At 46.7% G+C, this 21420-nt stretch overlaps 1 protein-coding gene across 2 annotated transcripts; it reads right to left on the bottom strand.

Annotated features, from left to right (window-relative positions):
* On the bottom strand, window positions 15043-20683 carry DRD1 (dopamine receptor D1). 2 transcript variants are annotated; one of them, XM_021410743.1, is made up of 2 exons: window positions 16212-18589; window positions 15043-16049 (listed from the first exon to the last, which is right to left on the bottom strand). In XM_021410743.1, exon 1 carries the CDS (start codon window positions 18579-18581, stop codon window positions 17226-17228), a length of 1356 nt encoding a protein of 451 aa, XP_021266418.1. In that variant the 5' UTR covers window positions 18582-18589; the 3' UTR covers window positions 15043-16049; window positions 16212-17225. The 2 variants fall into 2 exon arrangements, with proteins under 2 accessions (XP_021266418.1, XP_021266419.1); XM_021410744.1 differs by adding an exon at window positions 19309-20683 and having other exon boundaries at window positions 15044-18589.

Below are 21420 nucleotides of genomic sequence, written 5' to 3' on the forward strand. Positions count from 1 at the left end.
TGAAGGGAGCATATAAACAGGAGGGGGAACAATTGTTTACGAGGGTAGATAGCGATAGGACAACGGGGAATGGTTTTAAGAGACAGGGGAGGTTTAGGTTAGATATTAGGAGGAAGTTTTTCACACAGAGGGTGGTGACGCACTGGAACAGGTTGCCCAAGGAGGTTGTGGATGCCCCGTCCCTGCAGGCATTCAAGGCCAGGCTGGACATGGCTCTGGGCAGCCTGGTCTAGTGGTTGGCAACCCTCCACTGAGCAGGGGGTTGAAACTTGATGATCTTTGAGGTCCTTTTCAAGCCAGGCTATTCTATGATTCTAGGATTCTATGATTCTATGATTCTATGATTCTATGATTCTATGATTCTATGATTCTATGATTCTATGATTCTGTGTGCCATGACACACAGAATAGTTTCTGATCAACTTACCACACCAATCAGACATTGCTTTGTGTCTTTCCATCACGTTCCTTTTTTCCCAAAAATAAAGAATCCAAATAGAAATGTATACATTCCCAGGAAAATTAAAAAAAAAAAAAAAAGAGTTACAACTATGATGAAACAAAGTTATTTTATGTTAGCACTTCAACAAGAAAGTTATTTGCACATAATAGACAAGTTGACAGAATTGAGATGAAGCACAGTTTTTGAATGCAGATGTTTCAAAAATGAATGCAAAATAGGCTCAGAATGGATTTGTGGTGGCTTTTGGGGGAAAAAAACATTTCTGACAGTGATGGTGCCAGTATTTTTCTTACAATCTTTTCTCTTTTTTTTTTTTTTTCACACAAGTGAACTTACATCTGAAGTAAATTTCCCCTTTCCTTTCCAGGGTATTTAATCCCAGGCAGTCAACCCACCTCCCCCAGCAGTCACGTGGAACGAGGCAGATTTGTAAGGCTTTCTCCGCTCTCCTGGTCTGTACCTCTCCCAGTTGGCCTTCAGCACCTCGTACCTTTTCAGTGGGTCAAGAATTCTCTCCTTTGGGCAAGCCATGCTGATAAGCCCTTCATTTCGGGTTCTGGTGGTAGGGATGTTTTTGGCAACGTTGCCTGAAATATTCAGTTCTGCTGGAAGACGGTGCTCCAGGCAACCAATGGCAAACCCCAGGGGGGGAGAGGAGCGAGGGATGAGGTGAAGTAGGGACAGCCAAATGCTTTGGATAAGGTGCTACGTTTCTCAGAGAAAACTACACTTTCCCCAGCTTGGTAGCTGTGTGCTTTCTATGAGTCTGTCTGTCTTTTCTCTTACCCCAGGGCCAGCTTTTAAAAGCAGCATTTCTGAATTGCATTTTTTTTGCCAAGAGAACATTGTCAATGAGACAAGAGCTGGAGATTTTCTTCTTCCTGGCTATAAACTGGCTAACACGTTTCAGGACTAACACATTCCTAACCTGTGCTTTCTCACTGATTTCTGTAGCTATCTCTTCCAGCCATATGTGCCAACAAAAGAGCTGCACTTCAGAGGAACTATGCATTTGGAAAATAGTTATTATCACTCCCTACCTCTTGCCCCAGGATCCAAGGGCTTTGTTCAGCACCAGGGAGGGGACAAAGCAAGCTGCTCTGCAAGAGACAGACAGTAGGATCAGGGATGCAACCCCTCAGTATCTGGGCAAGAGTATAAGGTCTTGTACCCACAGCCATGGTCTACTACAATCCAAATCCACTGGCAAGCACACAGTGATGGGGCAGCTGCAAGTCTGTACCAACAGGGACAGCATCCCCACCAGCACCAATCCCAGGGAGACTCCAGGAACTTCTTGATCCCAACCATCCGGCTCTTATGTAGCAGAAACATTCAATTCTTGAGATATTTTTGGCAGCACTTTGCCTTAAAAATAAAATGTACAAAATCAATCTGTGTTGCAGTATTGAAATCTGACAGCATTGCTCCATACAGGGCAGTATGGTTATTAACACAACTGCCGACAGCAGTTATGCTCACATTACAAGCAGCACCACAGCCATTGATGCAAGGTGAGATAAATGGACATCACCAAGATCACTCCTTAACATCAGGGCAGTTTTGTGTGGCAAAGACGTCTTGAGATTGCCTTAATGGCATTCTCATAGTTCTGTCTCATTTTCACAGCCGGTGAACACATCTGAACACACAGCAGACATTAAATGTTCATGGGATGGTGTCTTTCTTCATGATGGCTCTTCTGTTACGGGTCTGCTGTTTCCCTCCAGACAGCCCATCTCAAGAAGTTTGTTGGCAGAGTAGTTCATGTTTCTACTTGCAAGCTGACTTTCAAGGAGAAAATTCTGAAAAAATGGCATCCTGAAAGACTTCATAGGAAGAGTTAGAGAACCACGGGCAAAAGAATTTGTGTCATTTTTTTAGTGGAAAACCTAATATACACATCAAAGCAACTTCAGGAAAGTTGCTAGGATGCCGTTAAGCTTTGATTTGTATGTGCTAGATTGCAAGAGTCACTCCTACAATGTCACTTCAGCTACATCATTGCCATCATTGTCATCATTGGCTATTGGCAGCCTTGAATATTAGTTGACAAACCCACACATCCATGCCTGCCTACCAACAGGCTCTGATCTCACTGTATCAGTGTACTTTAAGCAAGATCTTGCCGGAACTCTCATGTTTAAATATGTTTAAAGAAAATTAATGTAGTTTGGGAAATGTAAAATGTCCACTACAGGTCATTGTTTAAATCAGTGCCAATCATGTTCTTGATCATTAGGTTGTTAGGTTTCATTGTGTGAACAGAACAGAACAGCAAAGATATGGCTCTCATTGCTCAGTAAAAATCCAACAGTTAGTAAAGAGGGTATCTCCCATGTGAATTTCAGTATGAGCAGTTAGCTGCCTTCTGCCTCAGATTCTCCTTCAAATTAAATAGATACGGGATAATTTCTCCCTTCTTGCCCCAAGCTGGTTTGCACTGAATGATGTACATAGTAAAAGGCGTTACTTCAGCCCAGAAGGGGCAGGATAATAGGATCAATCTTCAGACAGTTTCTTAGAAAACTGTACTGGAAAGGACAATAAATAGGGACAGCATTGTGAAATTTGTCCTCAAGATATTGAAAGTTTCGAGAAAAAAATATTTGTTTTGAATATATAGCCAGTTAGTCAAAACAGATCAAGTCACAAATGATACATTCAGGAAACACTGCAACCAATTTACTTTTTAGAAATGAATAGCTCTAAAAGAGCTGCATCTTGCCTAGACTTTAATGATCGATGCCACTAAAAATCCTGTTTGTTGTCTGAGCTGAGACCACTTCAACAAAGACTTTAATCAGCCCTGGAAGTGTCGGTGATAGAACTGAGATGTGATAGGGATGCCGCCAGCTCTGTGTCCTAACTGAACGGAGCAGTCAAGCGAACGCGCTGCTCCAGTTGCAGTGTGGGTTTGCTAACATGATTATTGCATAGCCTGGGCTTTCATGGAATGGAAAATGACCGTGCATGGAAGAGGTCAGGGATGTGTGCCCACAGCGTGGGTTGGCCACCGGGTGCTGGGGTTCTGTGGCTTCTTGAGCCTCAGAGAGGGAGCAATATTCTGTGGCAGCTCCGTCTCACAGCGAGGATTTCCAGTGAAATCCATGACAAAGTGTCCCCGTTAGCACGCACAGCACAGCAGTAGAGCTCCCTTGTGGTAAAGGAAAATACAGGCATTGGAAGTGGGGAAGGCAGCGGGGAGCAGAGCTGTGTGCGCAGCAGAGGAGTGGAACGAAGGAGAAATGAGCTTGGGGGCTGTAAAAGCTAAAGGTCTCTGCAAATTGTGCAGCCCCTCCTTCATCTGGCTGATAAACCTGAATGCAACATTTTTCTTTCTTTTATTTCCCAGTTTGGGCTTTTTTTTTTTTTTACTTTATTTTTAAATATGTATTTAAAGCCATGGAGGCTGTCATTTTGCTTGCCACAGCTTTGAATTGGCACTCTGGGCATATAGCCTCTCTCACACGTAAGCAGGTTAGAAAATGTCCTGTGAAAACACTGCTTGGGAAATAGCACCTTCCAAGTGAACATCTCACCAAAGCAGCCTTGCTCTGAGTGTTCAGAGACATCCATTCAAAACCACTCCCATTTCAGGTATTTTGTTGTATGCATTCCCCTTGCTTTCCACGACACGCTTAAAAAACAGTCCCGAGGCTTTTGAATGAATTAATGCTCTTTTCTCTTTTTGTGAAAGAGTTCCATGTTATAAGACAAAAAGGTTTTATAATTCTCTCTTCTATTACAGGGGAATATTCACACAAAATAAGAATTCATGCTTTTAGAGCCAAATCATTTATCTTTACAATTCCTGTGGGAGGTGAATTTCTTCATCCCAACACAGAGCCTGAAATCACATCAAAATTTCCCAAGGCAGGGGCAGCATACACGGGAGATGATATCTCACGTGCATGCTTTGCATATATAAGAGGAAAAACACTGATTGCTGAGAGTGCCCTTCGCCTGTCCGGCTGTGTATAATATATCCCTAACAGAGAGCAACTTGGCAGAAGGAAGGGACAGATGTGGAAGGAGCAGAAAATGCCTCAGCTCCTACGGCACTCGGGGCAGAGAGCATCTTTCCCCTGCCATAGTCCACATCTGGATGCACACCCACCTCCTCACCCAGGGTATAAAGTGCACTGCCTGATTCACAGCCACCTGTACCAGCACCAACTCACTAGCATCTCTCTCGCTGGTGGCTTTTAATATTTCAGAAAAATAGCAGGAGTTATGTAATATAGCATCTTCTCTTTGAACCACTTAAAAAGAGAGGGAAAAAAAAAGAAAAAGAAGGAAAAAAAAAAGAAAGTTTTGCTATAAAAGGTTTTTGATAGTGGGAAAATTTTTGAAAGGGCTCAGGCTGAAAGAATTCGCTTCATATTAACAAGCAGTCTCTGTGGTCCAGCATTAGCATGACAGTGATCCCACTGCGACCTCATGCTCCTGGAGATGGGGAAAAGCAAGATGCTCACCTCGAGGTGATGCTGGGCATCCCTGTGCTGAGGGTGGGTGTAAGCAGAGCCTGGGGTACGAGCACTGAGCCCCAGGAGCAGATGGGAGACTGGAGCACGGGCTTCTGTTTCACCTTAATCTTCCCTGGTAGATGCAGTTCTGATGCCCTCAGCCCTGAGCACCTGGTCCTGGTGCACACAGAGTTGTAACCAGCCCCCCGGAACCTTGCTCTGCAGTGATGCTCAGCACAGAGCCAGAGGAAGGGCTGGCTCACCCCGTGCATAAATCTCCCCAAATCCTGCTCAAAGCAAGCACGGGGACAAGCCAAGCTGTTCCATGTGTTTGTGTGGGTCTCTAACCTTTCATTTTCCCAAGTAGCCTCCCCTACTAAAGTCCTTCATCAACAATGTGTATCATAGTTACTGAACTTGAATAGCAAATCCGCCCCCAGCATCCTTTGTGCAGCACAGGGCAGGGTGTGCAGCTCTGATCTGCAGCAATCCAGCATCCCCATGGGGCTGCCATGGGGCTGGGCTGGGTGCTCAGTGTGCAGAGCTGATCTCCTGTTGTAAGCCTCCCCTACAAGCAGCACAGAGGTAAATCAGCCCTAAAGCCAGTGCCTGGAGGTCTGCAGTGAAGAAAGCATGGCTCAAGCAACAGGACAATACAGGAATGGTCTTTATTTTTGCAGGACGGGGCAAATCGTGCAGTGTAAGGGCCAGAACAACCAGTTCTGTGAATGGATGAAGGTCCTGTCCCAGCCCTTGTAACAGCAGCACCACGAGGCTGGAGTAGCCACTGCTCCGCCCTCAGCCACCCACCAGCACTTCCCTGTGCTGGGTCTGGTACTCCGCAGACCAGCAGAGCTCATACACTGCCTGTGCTGCTCCCATTGCCAACCCCCCAGTTCCTGCCTGGAATGAGCATCATCAAATGTCGGCTTGCCTGACTCATTCCTGCCTGGAGAGGATGATTGAGTAGCTGAGCTTTCTACCTCTCGGGCGGGTGTGTGTTTGAGTTCCTGTGAGTCACACGTTACAGTCTTGGTCTCCTTTGACTTTGGGCTGCCTCTTAATTTCTCTCCATGATACAGTAAAGATGAACTGTCCGTGACCTATTTTTGAAAACAGAGCTAATTTTTTGTCTCAGTCCACTTCTTCTGAATGCTTTCCCTGCAGGTCATCGTTCTCTGTGTCTTAAGCACACAGCAAGCCCCATCATACATCTACCTACATGAGAGGATATTTATTATGCACTATTCAGCCCTTCCTCTCTTTTAATGCACCTTCCAGGACTAAGCAGAAATCACTGCAAACATCAGATCGATCAGGAGACAAATTGCTGCTTTTTTTTGGGAGTACACTTTCCAGCAGGCATCCCGTTCAGCTTCTCAAGCTCTTGGTCCTATCTGAAGACAGCCATCCATCAGACATGACTGCCTCGCCGGCTGCTAGCATGAAGGAAAGCCTCGAGAAGGGAGTACGGTGGAAACAAATCACGTTGCAGTCCCACCTGAGCAGACAGTGCTAAATACACCTCTGATCAGAGATGCTGGACCCTTCGGAATGAAATGTTCCCTCTGTGTTATCCCAGCACGCAGCCCCCAGGATGGATCACAGCCCGCCTGGAGGGGCAGGAGCGTGTTGCAGACAACGGGATGCCAGATAGGGAATTTGTTTTATGGCTTGCTCTCAACCGCAAGCTGCTTGCCTATTTCTTTAGATGTTTACCATAGTCTACATATGCTAAGATTTATATTTCAGATCTGAAAACAGCCATTTCTTGAGGAAATAAACAAACACTGAGCAGCTGACTGGAAGAGAATTTGGGGTTGTTTTTTTTTTTTTTCTTTCAAAAAGACACTAAAGAGTTATGGACATTGCTGTCTGAAAAGGGAAAAATAATTAAATCTAAAGTAAAAATGCACGCAATGCCTTGTTGGGAAAGCATAAGGGATTCGTGTTTGCCAAATTGGACTATGCAGGTTGACGTTGTCAACGCAGCCATGCCCATACAAACCCTCTGTGGTAACTGGGAACAAGCACAGCCCTTTGTGTTTCCTTCAGTGGGAAAGGTCCCATTGAAAGAGACCACTGACATTTGCTGTGCCCTCTCTGATGGTCTGATGTTGTCTCTGAGTATCCCTCAGGCCAACACAGAGGCAAAAGAGCTGGGGAGAAAGGGAACTGCACGCAGACAGCAGAGCCCTGTGCCAAGCTGGCACCTTCTCTTCATTTGCTCCCACATCCTGTACAGCACTGCTGCAGGGATAAGAGAAAAAAAAGTCAGATGATGGGTAACACAGTATGGAAGGGAAGATAACGCTGCCTGCGGGGGTGGCTTGGCAATGGAGCAGCTCTCCGCAGATCTTCCCTTCTTTAGAAAAAGAGGGGAAAAGTGAAAGAAATGAGGTAGCAAGCTGGAATTAATGGGCTCCAGCAAGAAGTTCCATTTTGTAGGTTCTCCGTGCTCATGCCCATATTTAAATATCATTAATTCCCAATTATTATTCCAACATCAGGCACTGGTTGTAAGTGCAGTGCTATAAAACCAGCGGAGCCATGACAATTGATATGTATTTCACCGTGACTGTGCAAAAACATTGGTGAAAAGCAAACATGCCACATGCACTAATAAATTTTGCTTTTGGAACAAGCACTTCAAGGGGGTTCTTGCTTTCCATGTTCATTTTTTCCTTCACTGGAGCCTGACATTAAACTGAAATTATTTCCTCTCGTTTACAGAGCAATCTGTCTGAACACAATAAACGCACATCAGCTTTGTTATTATCTAACAGAGAAAACAGTGGTTAACTGGTCGCAACGTGGGGAGGGATGACACAGTGCCATTACCACGTCTGCTCCGTGGGCCGGAGGCACTGCCCAGCATGAGTCCATTACCAGGGATTTCTCAGATGCTAAGAAGGTTAAATGGCTGAAGGACTTATCCAAAAGTGATTGCTTTTATGATCCCAGCTCTCTCGTGTTACAGAAACATTATCTTATTACCCTCCAAATCACTGATGAAGCTTTTTTTAATTGTGATTTGACTCCCCTGCGAGGTACCATGCTCACCATCTGGTGCCTGCTGGCTGTCTCCAGCGCCTGTAACCCCACTGACAGCTCCATGGGCCAGCACAGCAGGACAGCAAGGGGCCAACAACCCAGGGCTGTGCCTGCCGGGCTGGGAGCAGGGAAAAGTGAATTCACCCCTCCTTCACCCATGCTACCCATCACCAAGGCCTCCTGCAGCTGTTGTAGCCTCGCCTGGCTGCCCACAGGTGGGGATGGAATTTGGCCCTTCACCCACCTGATGGGAAATGCTTCTTTTGATGAAGCACAAGGACACAGAGGCTCCATCTATGGAGGTGTTCGAAGCCAGGTTGGATGGGGTCCTGGGCAGCCTGATCTGGTGTGTGATTTAGTGGTTGGCAACCCTGCCCATGGCACAGAGCTTGGAATCAGGTGATCTTTGAGATTCCTTCCAACCCAAGCCATTCTATGATTCTGTGACATCTATGCATAAATAAACATATCCTACTGCTCCATGCATGAACGGGCTGGGGCTTTGCATGTTCTCACTCATAGCAAATATTCCCATTGCATGGCAAGGAGGTGAGTGAATAGCAGTTAAGAAATATTGTATTCATTGAAAATGAGTGAGGGAATGTGACCTGGGGGAACTCGAAGGCTCATCTTGTTCTTTCTTCCTTTTCTTTCCCTCTGTTTGAGACTGCAGCTTCTACATCAGCCTGGCTCCCTTCCCTTCCCCCCCCTCTTCCCTTCCCTTTGTTTCCAGGCTGTCCATTATGGTCTGATTTTTGGGTGTTCCTGTGTGGAGCCAAGAGTTGGACTCAATGATCCTTACAGATCCATTCCAACTCAGATATTTTATGATAAGCTCCAGGGGTAAATAAGCAGACTCCATTAGACATTAGCCCAGGCAGAGAGGAGCTGGTGGCTGTGGTTGTCAGTGGTAGGCCAGGGGAGCAGGCTTGGAGTTGAGCAGGATGGAAGAAGATGGGTGGACAAAACACACTGATAACAGCCAACCCTGGCAGGCTGTGGAGTGCTGAGGACTTGGGTATTCAGCGATTTTGTTACATTTTGTGGCCGTATCCTTACGATCCCATTGCAAGGAGCTGTGAGGATTCCTTACCAGAACCAATGGCAGCAAGGATCCAGCCAGCGCTGCTCCAAAGCACAGCAACTTTGGAGCTTCTCCCCAGAAAAGCCATAAATTTTCATGTGGGAAAAGCAACTTTCTATTTCTCATGTTGTCTCACGCTGAGCTGACTTCACTGTTCTGACTGACACTTTAAAAGTTTGCAGATTTGCCTGAGGCTGGTTTTCAGCATAGAAAAACCTCTATCAAAATGGTTGAGGTTAGTCAAAGAGATGAGCAACTGAAAAAAAAAAAAAAGGGTTTTCTAAGGGAAACATCAAGCTTAAGGTAGTCTGGAATTTCATCAGAATCGCATTGTGCTAATCAGCTGGGGAACCATGCATGCAGAAGTTTGTGATCTCACATACTCCAGGATAAATCTAATGCATATCCCAGGGAATAAATTATATTTCTGTGAATTTATTCAGCTGTAATAGATCAACATTTGTCCCTGAGCGACTCCGATTTTTCTTTCCTCTGCGCGCAGCCTCTTCTTTGCTAATGTGTCCCCACAGGAGAGAACACTTCTGTAAGCAGGAGACGGGGAAGCAACCAATGCCTTTTGCTCAATGGCAGAATTTCAAGCACTTAATGTGTACAATTGCTCCAAGACAAGGCTTCATGTCTCAGACGAACGCAGATATGTAACCATGCCCCCGTATGGAAAAAAGTGTTAAACTAGAATTCAAGATTTGGAACAAAAATTGCTCGTGGCTCAAGAGGATTCATACCTTGGTATTTATCTCCTGAAAACACTTTGTTGTGTTATTCCTGAAAGGGATCAGTTGTCCAGTATTCTGCAAGTACTCTCTACCTCACATGGCAATGGAAAGCAAGGGGTACATCAACACAGCTGGGTGCTTCGCTGAGCACATCATTACTGGGATTTTAACTCATTGTCATCCACAGTGTCCCACTGGGAGCCAGCGATGGCAGCAAGAGAGGACCTAATGTCCCAACCACGTTGCTGCTCCCCCTGCTCATGCAAGCACCTCAACACCTCTGGTCCCAGATCCCATTTCATATGGAGAAGTAAAGCCAAGTGCAATGGTTTGCGTGCTCCCTAATCCCTCTGCATGAGAGCTGGACACAGGCCATGCCCCAGAAAGCTTCATTTTGTAGGGTAAGAAGGGAAGAATTGCTCTCCCATCTGGAGCACAGTGGATATTCATGCAGGAAGATCACCTTTAATCTTTTCTTTCTCAAATTATTGCAGTTAGTTATTACCTTAGCCTTCGTAGGATGACCAAAAAGAATCCCACACATCCAAGACTCAAATATGATTCAGCTCACTCATAGTGATTCCTGCATTTGTGGAATTCTGGGGGTAGTTTACTGTATTAAGTCTACTGTACCCAGCTAAAACTCAGATTCACACAGCCTGCACAGTGAATCGCAGTCACAGATCTCTTCTACAATCAGAGCAGTCCACGGGATGGTCAGGATGAGAGGAAAAGCTGATCTTCATTTCTGCCAAATGGTCTTTAGCTCCACCTGAATGCTCCTGTCTATGTCCCGACACACAACTTGTCCCGCAGTGGTAAACATTGGTTTAGATTAGAAAATTATTCTCCAGTTCCATAGTTAATTACATAATTACTGCTTGTCAGCTCAGATCTGAGAGTAGTCACAGACTGGCCAATTAGAAGGAATATTTTTCTGTTTTAATGAAAAATGCTGCTGTATTTTATTCTGTCCTCCTTGAAAGCGAATGTTTTGCTGCAAGTCTCTGACTGCAGTTATCTATCACATGGGAGTCCAGTGGTAGGGAACAGCACTTATAGCATTAAAAATGCAATCTCCGTGTGTCAAACTCAAAAAGTACTCCTCTTGGCAGCCTCCATGGCCTCATTTTGGCTGCGGAAGGAATAAAATCAGAGCTTGCACTGATATTCCAGCATCAGCTCCTGCTATAGCTCCTCTTATCCAGGGAGATAACACCGGGAGGAAATCCGGCACCTAAGTTTGCCTTAGCACTGTGAATATTCAGGTCTATCCAGAGCAGACCGTACATCATGAGACCCATTCACTCATTTGTTTTTCTTGCACTGTGCTTCCATGCACTGCATACACAAGCCACAACGACGGCGGAACTGTGCATGGCTGCAGACTGCAGGTGTGGCTCATGTCTGCCTGTGATAACTTCAAGGCTGAGAAACTGCTCTGCAGTATCACAAATCATTCTCCTATTTTCCTTAAGGAATAAAGGTGAGAGGGTCATTTTGATTAATTTAGCTGCTGGAACAATTGCAGTCTGCTTAGTGTACTGGAGTTACGGATCCAGCTAAGCATCTATTCGCTGCTGTCAGAAGAAGCAGCACAGCAAGAAGTTGCCAAATTTATAGAATCATAGAATAGTTTGAGCTGAAAGGACCTTTAAGGGTTATCTGGTGCAACTCGCCTGCAATGAACAGAGACATCTACAGCTCGATCAGGTGCTCAGAGCCCCGTCCAGCCCAGTTATTGCCAGCTGAGGAGGGAAAGCACAACAACAGGCTCAAACAAAAGGAGCCCTTTGCAATAAATGAGGCCCAAAGAAAGGAAATCCTCACCTCAGAGCCCACAAACAGCTTCTCCAGAATGACAGAAACCCTTCCAGCTGGGGGAAGAGGGAAGCTTCTCCTCAGCCATCCCAACCCATCTCAGTCCTTGGCAGCGCTCGGCTGCTGCCAGCCCCCAGGGTTTCACTGGTGACCTCTTCCTGTGTTTAATTCTGAGCACAGCCAGCTCGTGGGGGTGGGAAGGAATCACCAGTCATTTCGCAAAAGAAAGTGACTGAAATATTGAACGCTCCATTGATTGCTGCCTGTGGCATGCGGAGCGTTCCCCTTATTGTCCCGCTGCAAAGCGGCAGCAATGGGGCTCAGTGGGGCCCCTCACACACCCCTACACAGCTCCTGCCCTGGGCTACACCCTGCAGGAGGGTGGGAATCCAGCCCCAGTTGTGTTTTTCCCCAAAAAGGCCAAGCTTGATAACTATTGTTTGTATTCTATTTGCCGAAGCGTGACTGCACCAGGACAGGTGGGATGGAGACGGGGAATTACGCTGCTAGGGGAGTAAAAAGGGTTTACTATTTCAGATCAAACCACATTCCTACCATTTATCCCGATCTGGAAGGGAAAATGAGGCAGAACAGACAGAACACACATAGAGTGCTGTGAAAAGAGGAAGAAGAATTTGCTGAAAGGCAGCAAGAGGCCCCAGCAGGCAGGAAGGGCAGCGCTGCAGCCTGGATACCCAAAACTGCTCTGACCAAACTCAGGTCAGTGAAAAAATCAGGTTTAAACACAGGAAATCCTGACCACTGCTATGCAGAAGGCTGTATTTTCCAACGCTCTGCAAAAAAATAAGCTTCCTTCATTAAGAGAAAAAGAAACGAGGGCACATGTTCAGCCAGTTCTTTCAAATCAGTATTTATAAAATGTATGTGACATAAATTTTGATTGTGACATTGACTCTATTTATTGTAATTTAAAAGTCCCACACTGAAGTTTTAAGGATTTTAGGAGCACAACTGCACCTGTATCCCGCTGTTTGCAGGGAAATGCTTTTACCACTGCTACGTGCTTCCCAGGCCGCCTTTTGCAACGTCACATTCCCTCAAGCAAGAAAGAAATAAGACCGAAAGTTTCTGCATGACATTTTTCTCAGCAGAATTTGTCCTCCTATTTTGAAGAACTTTTTACATGAGCAAAATCACAGAATCACAGAATGCTTTGGGTTAGAAGAGACCTCACAGCCCCCCCCAGCCCCAACCCCTGCCCTGGGCTCATTGCCCCCCCACCAGATCAGGCCGCCTGGGGCCCATCCCGCCCAGTGCAATGAATTAATTTAGAACACCTTTAATTTAGAACACCTTTCACTGAGCAATTTCAAAACACATTACATTTTTTTTACAGCTTTCTGAATATTTCCTCTCCAGTGCACACCTGCGCACTGGCACAGCAGCGACCGGCACCGACCGACGTGCACTGGGCCATGTGGGGAGGACACACTGGCTGGTTCTCACAGGTTTGTCCCTTTATTGCAGGTGATGCAGTCCCAAATCATTTTCTGTGGTCTGCTGCTGTAGCAGAGAGCAGTATCAGTGTCAGTTCATCTCTGCTCACTTGAGTTCTGTTTCAGCATCCTCTCTGAATCCACTAAATGAGAATCACTAGGCTGTATATCATAGAACCATAAAATCGTTTGAGTTGGAAGGAACCCATAAAGGCCATCTGGTCCAACTCCCCTGCAACAAACAGGGACACCCACAGCTGGAGAGGTCCAAACACTCATCATTTAGTGCAAGCCGTATTGAACTGTTTCATTCTCAATAGTTATCTTTCTGAGTCGTAAAACTGCAAACTGAAAAGTTAAGTAAGTTAAAAGCATTTCTAAATTGCTTCAAAAATGCCAAAGTGACCTCTTCAAGCAACTACTCTTCTGCATTTTTTGCTATTTGAAAAATCCCAGAAGCGGTTTCATTCGTGTGGGGTGAGATCTCTTTTAAACAGGCAAAAAATCCAGCAGGTTTGGAGGGAAACTGCTGACGTGACAGATACAAGAGATCTGAGGGAAACCTGGGACTCCCCACACGATGAGCTTTCATCTTTTGAAAGTTATGGGATAGTTTTGGAATGGAACAGTTATGGAATGGCATTGTTCTCCTTATTCTTCAAGTTACAGTTGCTGTGTGGCCACATAAGTGACATCACCAAGAACATATTGTACTGTCATTATGCTAAAAACCAAAGCATTACTGGAAAGAGCTGCCTGTCGAGATGCTATTGGAAGCAGTTGTTTGAGATTTCAATCAGATTTGGGTGCTTCTGAAAATTATTCATTTGAAAAGATCCAGGACTGTCTCCCAGGAACTATGTTATTAAAGCTGTACATCAGCAAAGGCATTTACTCTCCCATCCTCTATCTTTTGTATGGTTTGTGAAGTCAGAGACCCAAATCAGCATAACACACTTGCCAAGGGACAGGAGAAATGTATTCAGATTTAATCTAGTGATTCTGGTTCACTCATTGCTAACAGCTCCTTCATCAAGGCCATGGGGGTTAATGATTAACCTCTCCCATCTACAAACAGAAAAATACCTTCAGTCACGAGGAAGCGGTGCAGAAGGGGAGGTTACAGTGGTTCCAAGCAGCAGGTCACAGCTCCGGGGCAGTTAACGAGGGTTAGGGCACATAAATAGGGTGGCAGCAGCTTGGTCCTTCTCGCTGGTGCTGGCCCTGATCTCCGGCTCTGCAGCAGGTAGGAGGCACTGCCGGGTGCAGCAAGGGGAGTCCTGGGGGAGGGTCTGGGGATGGACTTTCTCCCAGAAAAGCATTATGGAGCTGATGGTGGGTGGCAGAAGGGCTCTGATAGGGGTGGGAGGAATGGAGGGACAGGTAAAGGGACCTGAAAAGGAACAGGAAAACGGGGGTATGATGATAAATGAAGATCCAAGCGTATTATTGGTACTGTAAGATATACGTAGGAGAAAGGAGCTGGAAGCAAACATTGTTTAAATAGAGAGACAGAAAGCAATAAGCCAGTGCAGAAATGTCCCTCCTGCCTGGCCCATTGTACCGAGGGGAACAGGAGTGTTCCCCACAGACCTGTCCCTCTGCTCCAGCCACAGGCAGCGAGGTGCTGGGATGGCCCCTGCTCACACCACAGAACATGTATCAGCCCCGAACCAGCTAGCACAAAGTCAGCAACTTGCTTTACATGTTCTCCTTAAATCATGTTTCTGCACCAGGGAGGGGCATCACTGCAGCCCCTGTACCCACTCCAATCCCAGCTGCATCATGTTGGTAACGCAGAAGTGACCACAGGTTTTTCTGTAGGTTTGGTTTTTTCTTCATTTCAAAATGAACCTGATGACAAAGCCGGAAGCAAAATGCCGGGCTGCTGTTAACGAAGTGATGTTTCTGTACTTTGCCTGAGCTCCACCAGCTCATCACTCCCAAAACGACTCATTCTGTTCCAAAACAATACCGGTGGTGGGATTCTATCAGGCAGCTCAGAATAATTCAAAAAGCAACAGTAAAAGTGTGTTATAAACAAAGTCCCCTCGTCTATTAAGCCAAGGCAAAGTGACCGAGATAAGAGTCACCAACAAATCTACCATTGCACGTTTCACCTAGTCATGTCCAAGCAGGACGTGGCTGTTTCCAAACAGCGCATACTGCTTTCAGATCCCAGCTGAGAGAAGGGCCCAGAGCTCCCTCGGCACAGAGGGCTTTCTCCTGCTTCTAATAAGAATTCCCATCTGCCTCCCTGGTGTGTTCCCAAATAAGGGCAAACGGAAAAGCAGAAACCATCCCCGCCTTTAACATGATTGATACAACTGCATGTATTTAACAAATGCCATGTAGATTGCTTTATTTGACCCTCTCTTCACAAAATAATTTTATTATATGTATGAAAGCAGCTTACAGGCAATAAAGTTATGAAAACATTCACAATACATAAATACACAGACCTGATGCAGGATGTATATAGTTCATTAGACTTTGAGATTTTTCCCTCTCAGTTCTCTTTTCCTGACAACACTTTTTTTTTTTTTAATATATTATGAAAAGTTTCTCCGAAGGGTATTTGTGTCCATTCAGAAAACAGATCTCTCTCTGGGAGTGCTGCTGAACATTAACTCCTGGTGTTCCTGTTGCTAATGCTCACTGATCACTTTGGGCATTACAGAGGGAAAGCAGCAGGGAAGGACCATGGAAAAGTCTCAGTTTTTGAATTAAACTCTGGCAACTTTGTTTTGGAGCTCACAGGGCTTTTTTGAGGGGGGGGCTGCAGTTCCATCCATAGTTAGAAATGTCTTAATTCAAATCGGTAACGAGGCACTATTCCTTATTGAAGGGACTATTGACGTAGGAATTACTAAAATGTAACGTCCTCCTGGCCACCAAAGTAAAGCACTGCGTACCCACTTGAACTCAGACTGATAGCAGACGGACAGCATGATCCTGGTGATACTGCAAGAAATAATACAGATGATAACGAGGTTTGGCATGTTTACTACCAGAAAAACCAATTGTGTTTGTTCGGAAAAGATATCCAAGACTTGAAATAAGAAAAGTCTGAGAAAGCTGTTTATCTTACATAAATACAAAACGTAATATGCTAAGAATTGTTACCTAAGTAGCTTTTCTTCTCGAATTGGAGTCTCCTTAAGGTTGTAGTCGTACTTAAGGTCTGCACAGATCCACAAACTTGACATTCTAGCAAAGTCTTTGTAACATGAAACTTTTGAAAAATAAATAGCAGCAATTTCTTGTTATTTCTATAAGGGAAGAGAATTCACAACTCAGTCAACGCTGATCCTATCTTTTGAAAGAAATCCCACTTAAAAACCAAAGCCCATAAGGAAATGAGCTCCACTCCACATCAGTTCTGTTGATTCCTTCATCTCTCGCTGAGCTTCTCAGCCTTCCTCCATCCCTCACGGCTCCCCAGGCCATCGGGGCTTCCATAAAGTGCTGACTGGTTGACTGGCCACAATGCAGTAATGACACTCCAAAAATATCCCATTATTTAGACATCTTAAATAACATAAATAAAGCTAGATCTGTAATAACATATGAAAAATATCAATTTAAAACAATAAATAAATAAAACCAGTATCAACATGTTAACTCCCAAAGCTTTAAAAATAACCATTCTCATTATAAGGCTCAATTATTTTTGTCAGAAATAATTTTAAGAAGGCCTCTACCTCCCTTTACAATCCCTCAGCCTTTAATTAGGACCTGTTAACACCCACTATCACAAGACACAGCAATCCTTTATATTCTAGTAAACATGAATCTTTAAATACTTAACATTTATCTTTTACCTCACTTCGAGCAAGAAATTGGCCTCTCTAGGTGCAGAGGAGAAGCAGTATTTTATCACTGCACTGTATCCAAACTTGTGTATATTCCTCAGTATGAACAGCACAGTTTAACATCCATTTTTTAACCAATTTTCAGTACCTTTTGCTGTTTAGTGTTTTAAATATGAAATTTAATGCCAGGAAAATTAATTCAGGGCTTTATGTAAATGTGTACTTCTCCCTAGAGCTTAGTTTCTTACTAGAATATCTTGTGTAACTTTTTTAAAAAGATTATCACATTGTACACTATTAGGCTTTGCTGGGTGCACCTTACTGTTCAGGTTTTATGCTGCCCATTTTGTGTAATGGGATTGATCTTTTCCAAAGAAACGTCAGCTTCATAATCCAAAATACCCGACAGTGCCGGAGACATTTTCTCCAAGGTCTTAGATAGTTCACCCTCTTCTTCCTTTTTTAGAGGTTCTTCTTCCGGACAGATGATTGCATGTGGGATCAGATAAACCAGATTCGACTCTTTGGGGCTGGACCCTTTGGGCTCATGTTGGCTTGAAAAAACAACTGCTCCATTGTTGTTAATGCTAACAGTCTCTATAGCATTGCCGGACATTGGGCAGAGCCTGTAGCATCCTAGAAGGGTGGAAAACGCCTTGCGGAAATCAGCATTGAAGGCATAAATGATGGGGTTCAGGGAAGAATTAGCCCACCCAAACCAAATAAAAACGTCAAAGGTGGTGGAGTTAATGCAGAAAGCTTCTGCTCCCTTGGACGGTTGGGTGGGCTCACAGAAGGGAATCATGCAGTTCAACACAAAAAATGGCAACCAGCAGCACACAAACACCCCCATGATCACCGACAAAGTCTTTAGAACCTTTGTTTCCCTCTTGAAAGACATTTTGAAGTTGCTCTCAGGTTGTTGACAGTCCATGCTGCTTCTGTTGCCACTTGTGTTCTGGCAGTTCTTGGCATGCACTGCTGCTCTCTCCAAAGCTGAAATTCGTCGAATTTGCTTCTGAGCAATCCGGTATATCCTTGTGTAGGTTACTATCATGATGGCCACAGGTATATAGAAGCTAATTAGAGAAGAGGAGATAGCATACATCCTGTTTAGGCTAGAATCACAGTTGTCCATGCTTATACCTTGTAAACTGGCATTCAGGTCCAAAAAGCTTGTGGTTGTAGCCTTGTGCCAGTTCAGCTGCACGGGGATGAAGGAAATCAGCACAGATAGAGTCCATGCCACACTGATCATGATGAAGGCTGCCTTGGGGGTCATTTTCCTCTCGTACCTGAATGGGCTGGAGATGGCCCAGTATCTGTCCACACTAATGACACAGAGATTTAAGATGGAGGCTGTTGAGCACATAATATCAAAGGCCACCCAGATGTTGCAAAACGAACCAAAAGGCCAGAAACCAGCGATCTCAGACACAGCTTTCCAAGGCATGACCAAAACCGCCACCAAGAGGTCTGACACGGCCAAGGAGATGACAAAGAAGTTGGTCACCTTGGACCTGAGGTGGCGAAACCTAATGACAGCTGCGCAGACCAGCGTGTTTCCCAGCAGCGTGGAGAGGATCAGCAGCGAGAGGAAGCAGCCCGTGAGGATCCGAAAAGAAGAGTCTCTTTCCACAAGCAACCCTTCCCCATCCATAGTGGTGGCGTTCCAAGTCATAGTTTCTCCTGAGGGAAAATCACATCATGATTTTCATGACGACATCAGCTCCTTTCCTTACAGACAGCAGACATGAGACGTCCGTTAATTACTCATCACTGAACAGACCAAGGGTTCTTGGTTACGGTCCCCTCAAGCCCACATGGACTTCATCCACTCTGAATCTCCCTGAACGACATTGAAAGCTCTATGAGCAGGAACCGAAAATGCACAAATACAGTCACCTTCACAGAGGGGTTTTTAAGCAATCCTTTCAGAAACACGCTGCACCACCCCAGCATGAAGCAGCCTAATTCAGACAGCTCACCTGCAAATGTTCTGCTGCTGTCCTCTGCAAATGTACCCCACAGACAGGAAAGCAATCACTTTTCCATGCTTGCATATATTCCCACTTAAATAGACTATTGATCGAGTGTTTCCAGCGTCCATTGCACTAGCCCTTCATATTTACTGATGCGTACTGTACGAGGTGTTTTTCCTCTGCTTTGGTCCCCTAAATGTCTCAATGATTAAACACCCCATCCTTCCTCCTCAGCACACTCCTGTTACAAAATCCACCAGTTCTCTGCTTCTGGGCTGTGTCAGAGAGCAGTTCTTCACTTTGTTTCAAGTTTTACACTTCCAGAGACAAAGGAAATAAGCATACAGCAGGTGTGTTTTAAAGGTTTTCAGTAAGAAGTAGCTCAGGTTATTTAGTTTTATTGAAATGAGAAATTCTGGCTCCTACCTTTCACCTTTGTTTCTGTTTGCTCTGGGATGCAGGGCCGCCTCTTCTCCTCATTTAGGTTTGGAATTGCATAGCAAATCTTACATACAAACCCAACATTGCATCAGGTGCGTGCATGTGTTGTTCCCTGAAAGCATCGATCAGCAAAGCAGGAGCCGCCGAAGTTTAGTCCCCAGGAGTTAGTCCTGCAGCGAGCAGTGGGGCAGTGCTGGTGGGCAGCGTGTGACAGACCCCGTCAGCATGTGCCCAGCTACCTCCATCCCAGAGACCCCATAGATCGCTCGGCAAACTTTGTTGGCCGGCTCGGTCCCGATCGCACTTTGTACATCCCGTCAGAGGGAATCATCCCAGGCAAAAGGCACGGTACTCCCAGCACCAGCAAGAGCCAAGTCGCAGTAGTTTCTTTCTTTCATCTGTCGTTCTCTGAAGGGAGAAAGGACGGCGAGAGGAGGAGGAAGGAAGGAAGGACCTGAGTGAGCTCCCCTCTGCACGAAGGCGGCGGTGCCAAGAGTGGTTCCTCTTCCAGCTGGGACAAGTGGCTTTAGCATTTCTCTGCCAGGTTATAGCTCTCCATGACCGCCACGGGATAATCCCACCTCCTGCTCAGCGGTGCTGCACTCCAGCCGTCGGAGCAGTCGGCTCTAGCCTGCTTTTCCCTTTAATAAAAGCGCAGGCTGAGGCAGCTCTTCACGCTCTCCCGGGCCGCGCATCTCCGGCGCCGGGGGCTTTTCCTCCGTCCGCCCGGGAGGGGGGCCCCGGCGGCACAGGCTTCCTCCTGCCGGGGGCAGGGCTCGGCAGCATCGCCCCTGGGAGAGCTCTGTCCGTCCGGCGTCTCCTTCCTAAAGGATTAAGACAAGGGAAAGACAGGGTGGAGGCACGCAGAGGGCACAGAGCAGCCCCCCTTCGCCTCCTTTCACATCGTCGGTTGGGCGCAGCTTCCCTTGGGCCGCCTCTCTCCGATTTTTCCGCTTTCTCGGGTAATAAGCAGGACGCCGAGCAAAGCCGAGATGTGGGAGTTGAGTGCACAAGGGATCACTTTGCCGTGTCCTGAGCCCCGCCGAGCTGCGGGACGCTGCGTGATGCCTCGGCGCTGCGAGCCAGCCGAGTCCCACTCATTGACGCGCAAAGTAAGTACCGGCACCCAACTTCTGGCTGGGCGACACTCGCAGCTGTGCAGGCGCCGGGCTGCAGGCCGAGGAACCCCCGGCGAGCACCGTAACCCCGGGGAGCACCGACACCCCCGGGGTACGCTCGGCACCCGTCAAAACGGGGTACTCACCGGAGCGAGAGGTTCGGGTCGGGCCGAGGTGGCGGCGAGCGGCAGCCGGGGCAGCGCTCCGCTCCCCTCGCTCCGCTCCCCTCCGCCCCGCTCCGCGCCGCCTCCCCGCCGCCCCGCGCCCCCGCGGCTCCCGGCGCAGCCGCGGCCACCGGGCTCCCTCTCCTGGGCGGCCGCGGCCCCGCGCCCCCCCGCCGGAGCGGAGCGCACGGCAGCCCAAGGGGCGCGGGGCAGGGATGCTCCGGGTGTCCCGCCCCGCCGCTTCCCCCCGACAGTTCGGCCTGTTCGGCGGGGAGAGGACCGGGAGGAAGCGGGAGGAGCGGCTGCGGGAAACGGGTCCTTGAGACCACCACTGTGAAGAGGTTAAGGAGAGAAAATCCGCGAGCAAACTTCAAACCTGGATCTCTACAGCAGGCGGAGGGCATCGCTGTCCCTACATACCGGCAGGGAGGGAACAAGGGGAAAAACCTCAAGGGCAGTTTCCCGAGGGTGTTCCGGTGCCTGAGGAGCCGGGTCCTGACCAGATGTCCCGGAACAAGAGTGGGGCAGCTGAACCGGGGCTCTGGAAGCTGCCGACAGCCTCAGAGCTGCACTCCCTGGCGGCAGAAGCTGAGCTCTGGGCAGATGCCCTTTTGTCTGCGGGAGAAAACTCCGTTCATTCACCTGCCCGCAAAAATGTGTCACTTCAGATCGTGTTTTCTTCTTTACAAAAATCACCCCGGTTCAGCAGTAAGTACTGAAAACAGAGCGGTTACACCTCGAGTCCCTTCATTCTACAAAAGGGATTTTTCTGTCTTACCTGAGCCACGAGAGCCAACAAAAGGAGATGAACGCGA

The sequence above is a fragment of the Numida meleagris genome, chromosome 12 (assembly GCF_002078875.1).
Source record: "Numida meleagris isolate 19003 breed g44 Domestic line chromosome 12, NumMel1.0, whole genome shotgun sequence".
Classification (NCBI taxonomy): domain Eukaryota; kingdom Metazoa; phylum Chordata; class Aves; order Galliformes; family Numididae; genus Numida; species Numida meleagris.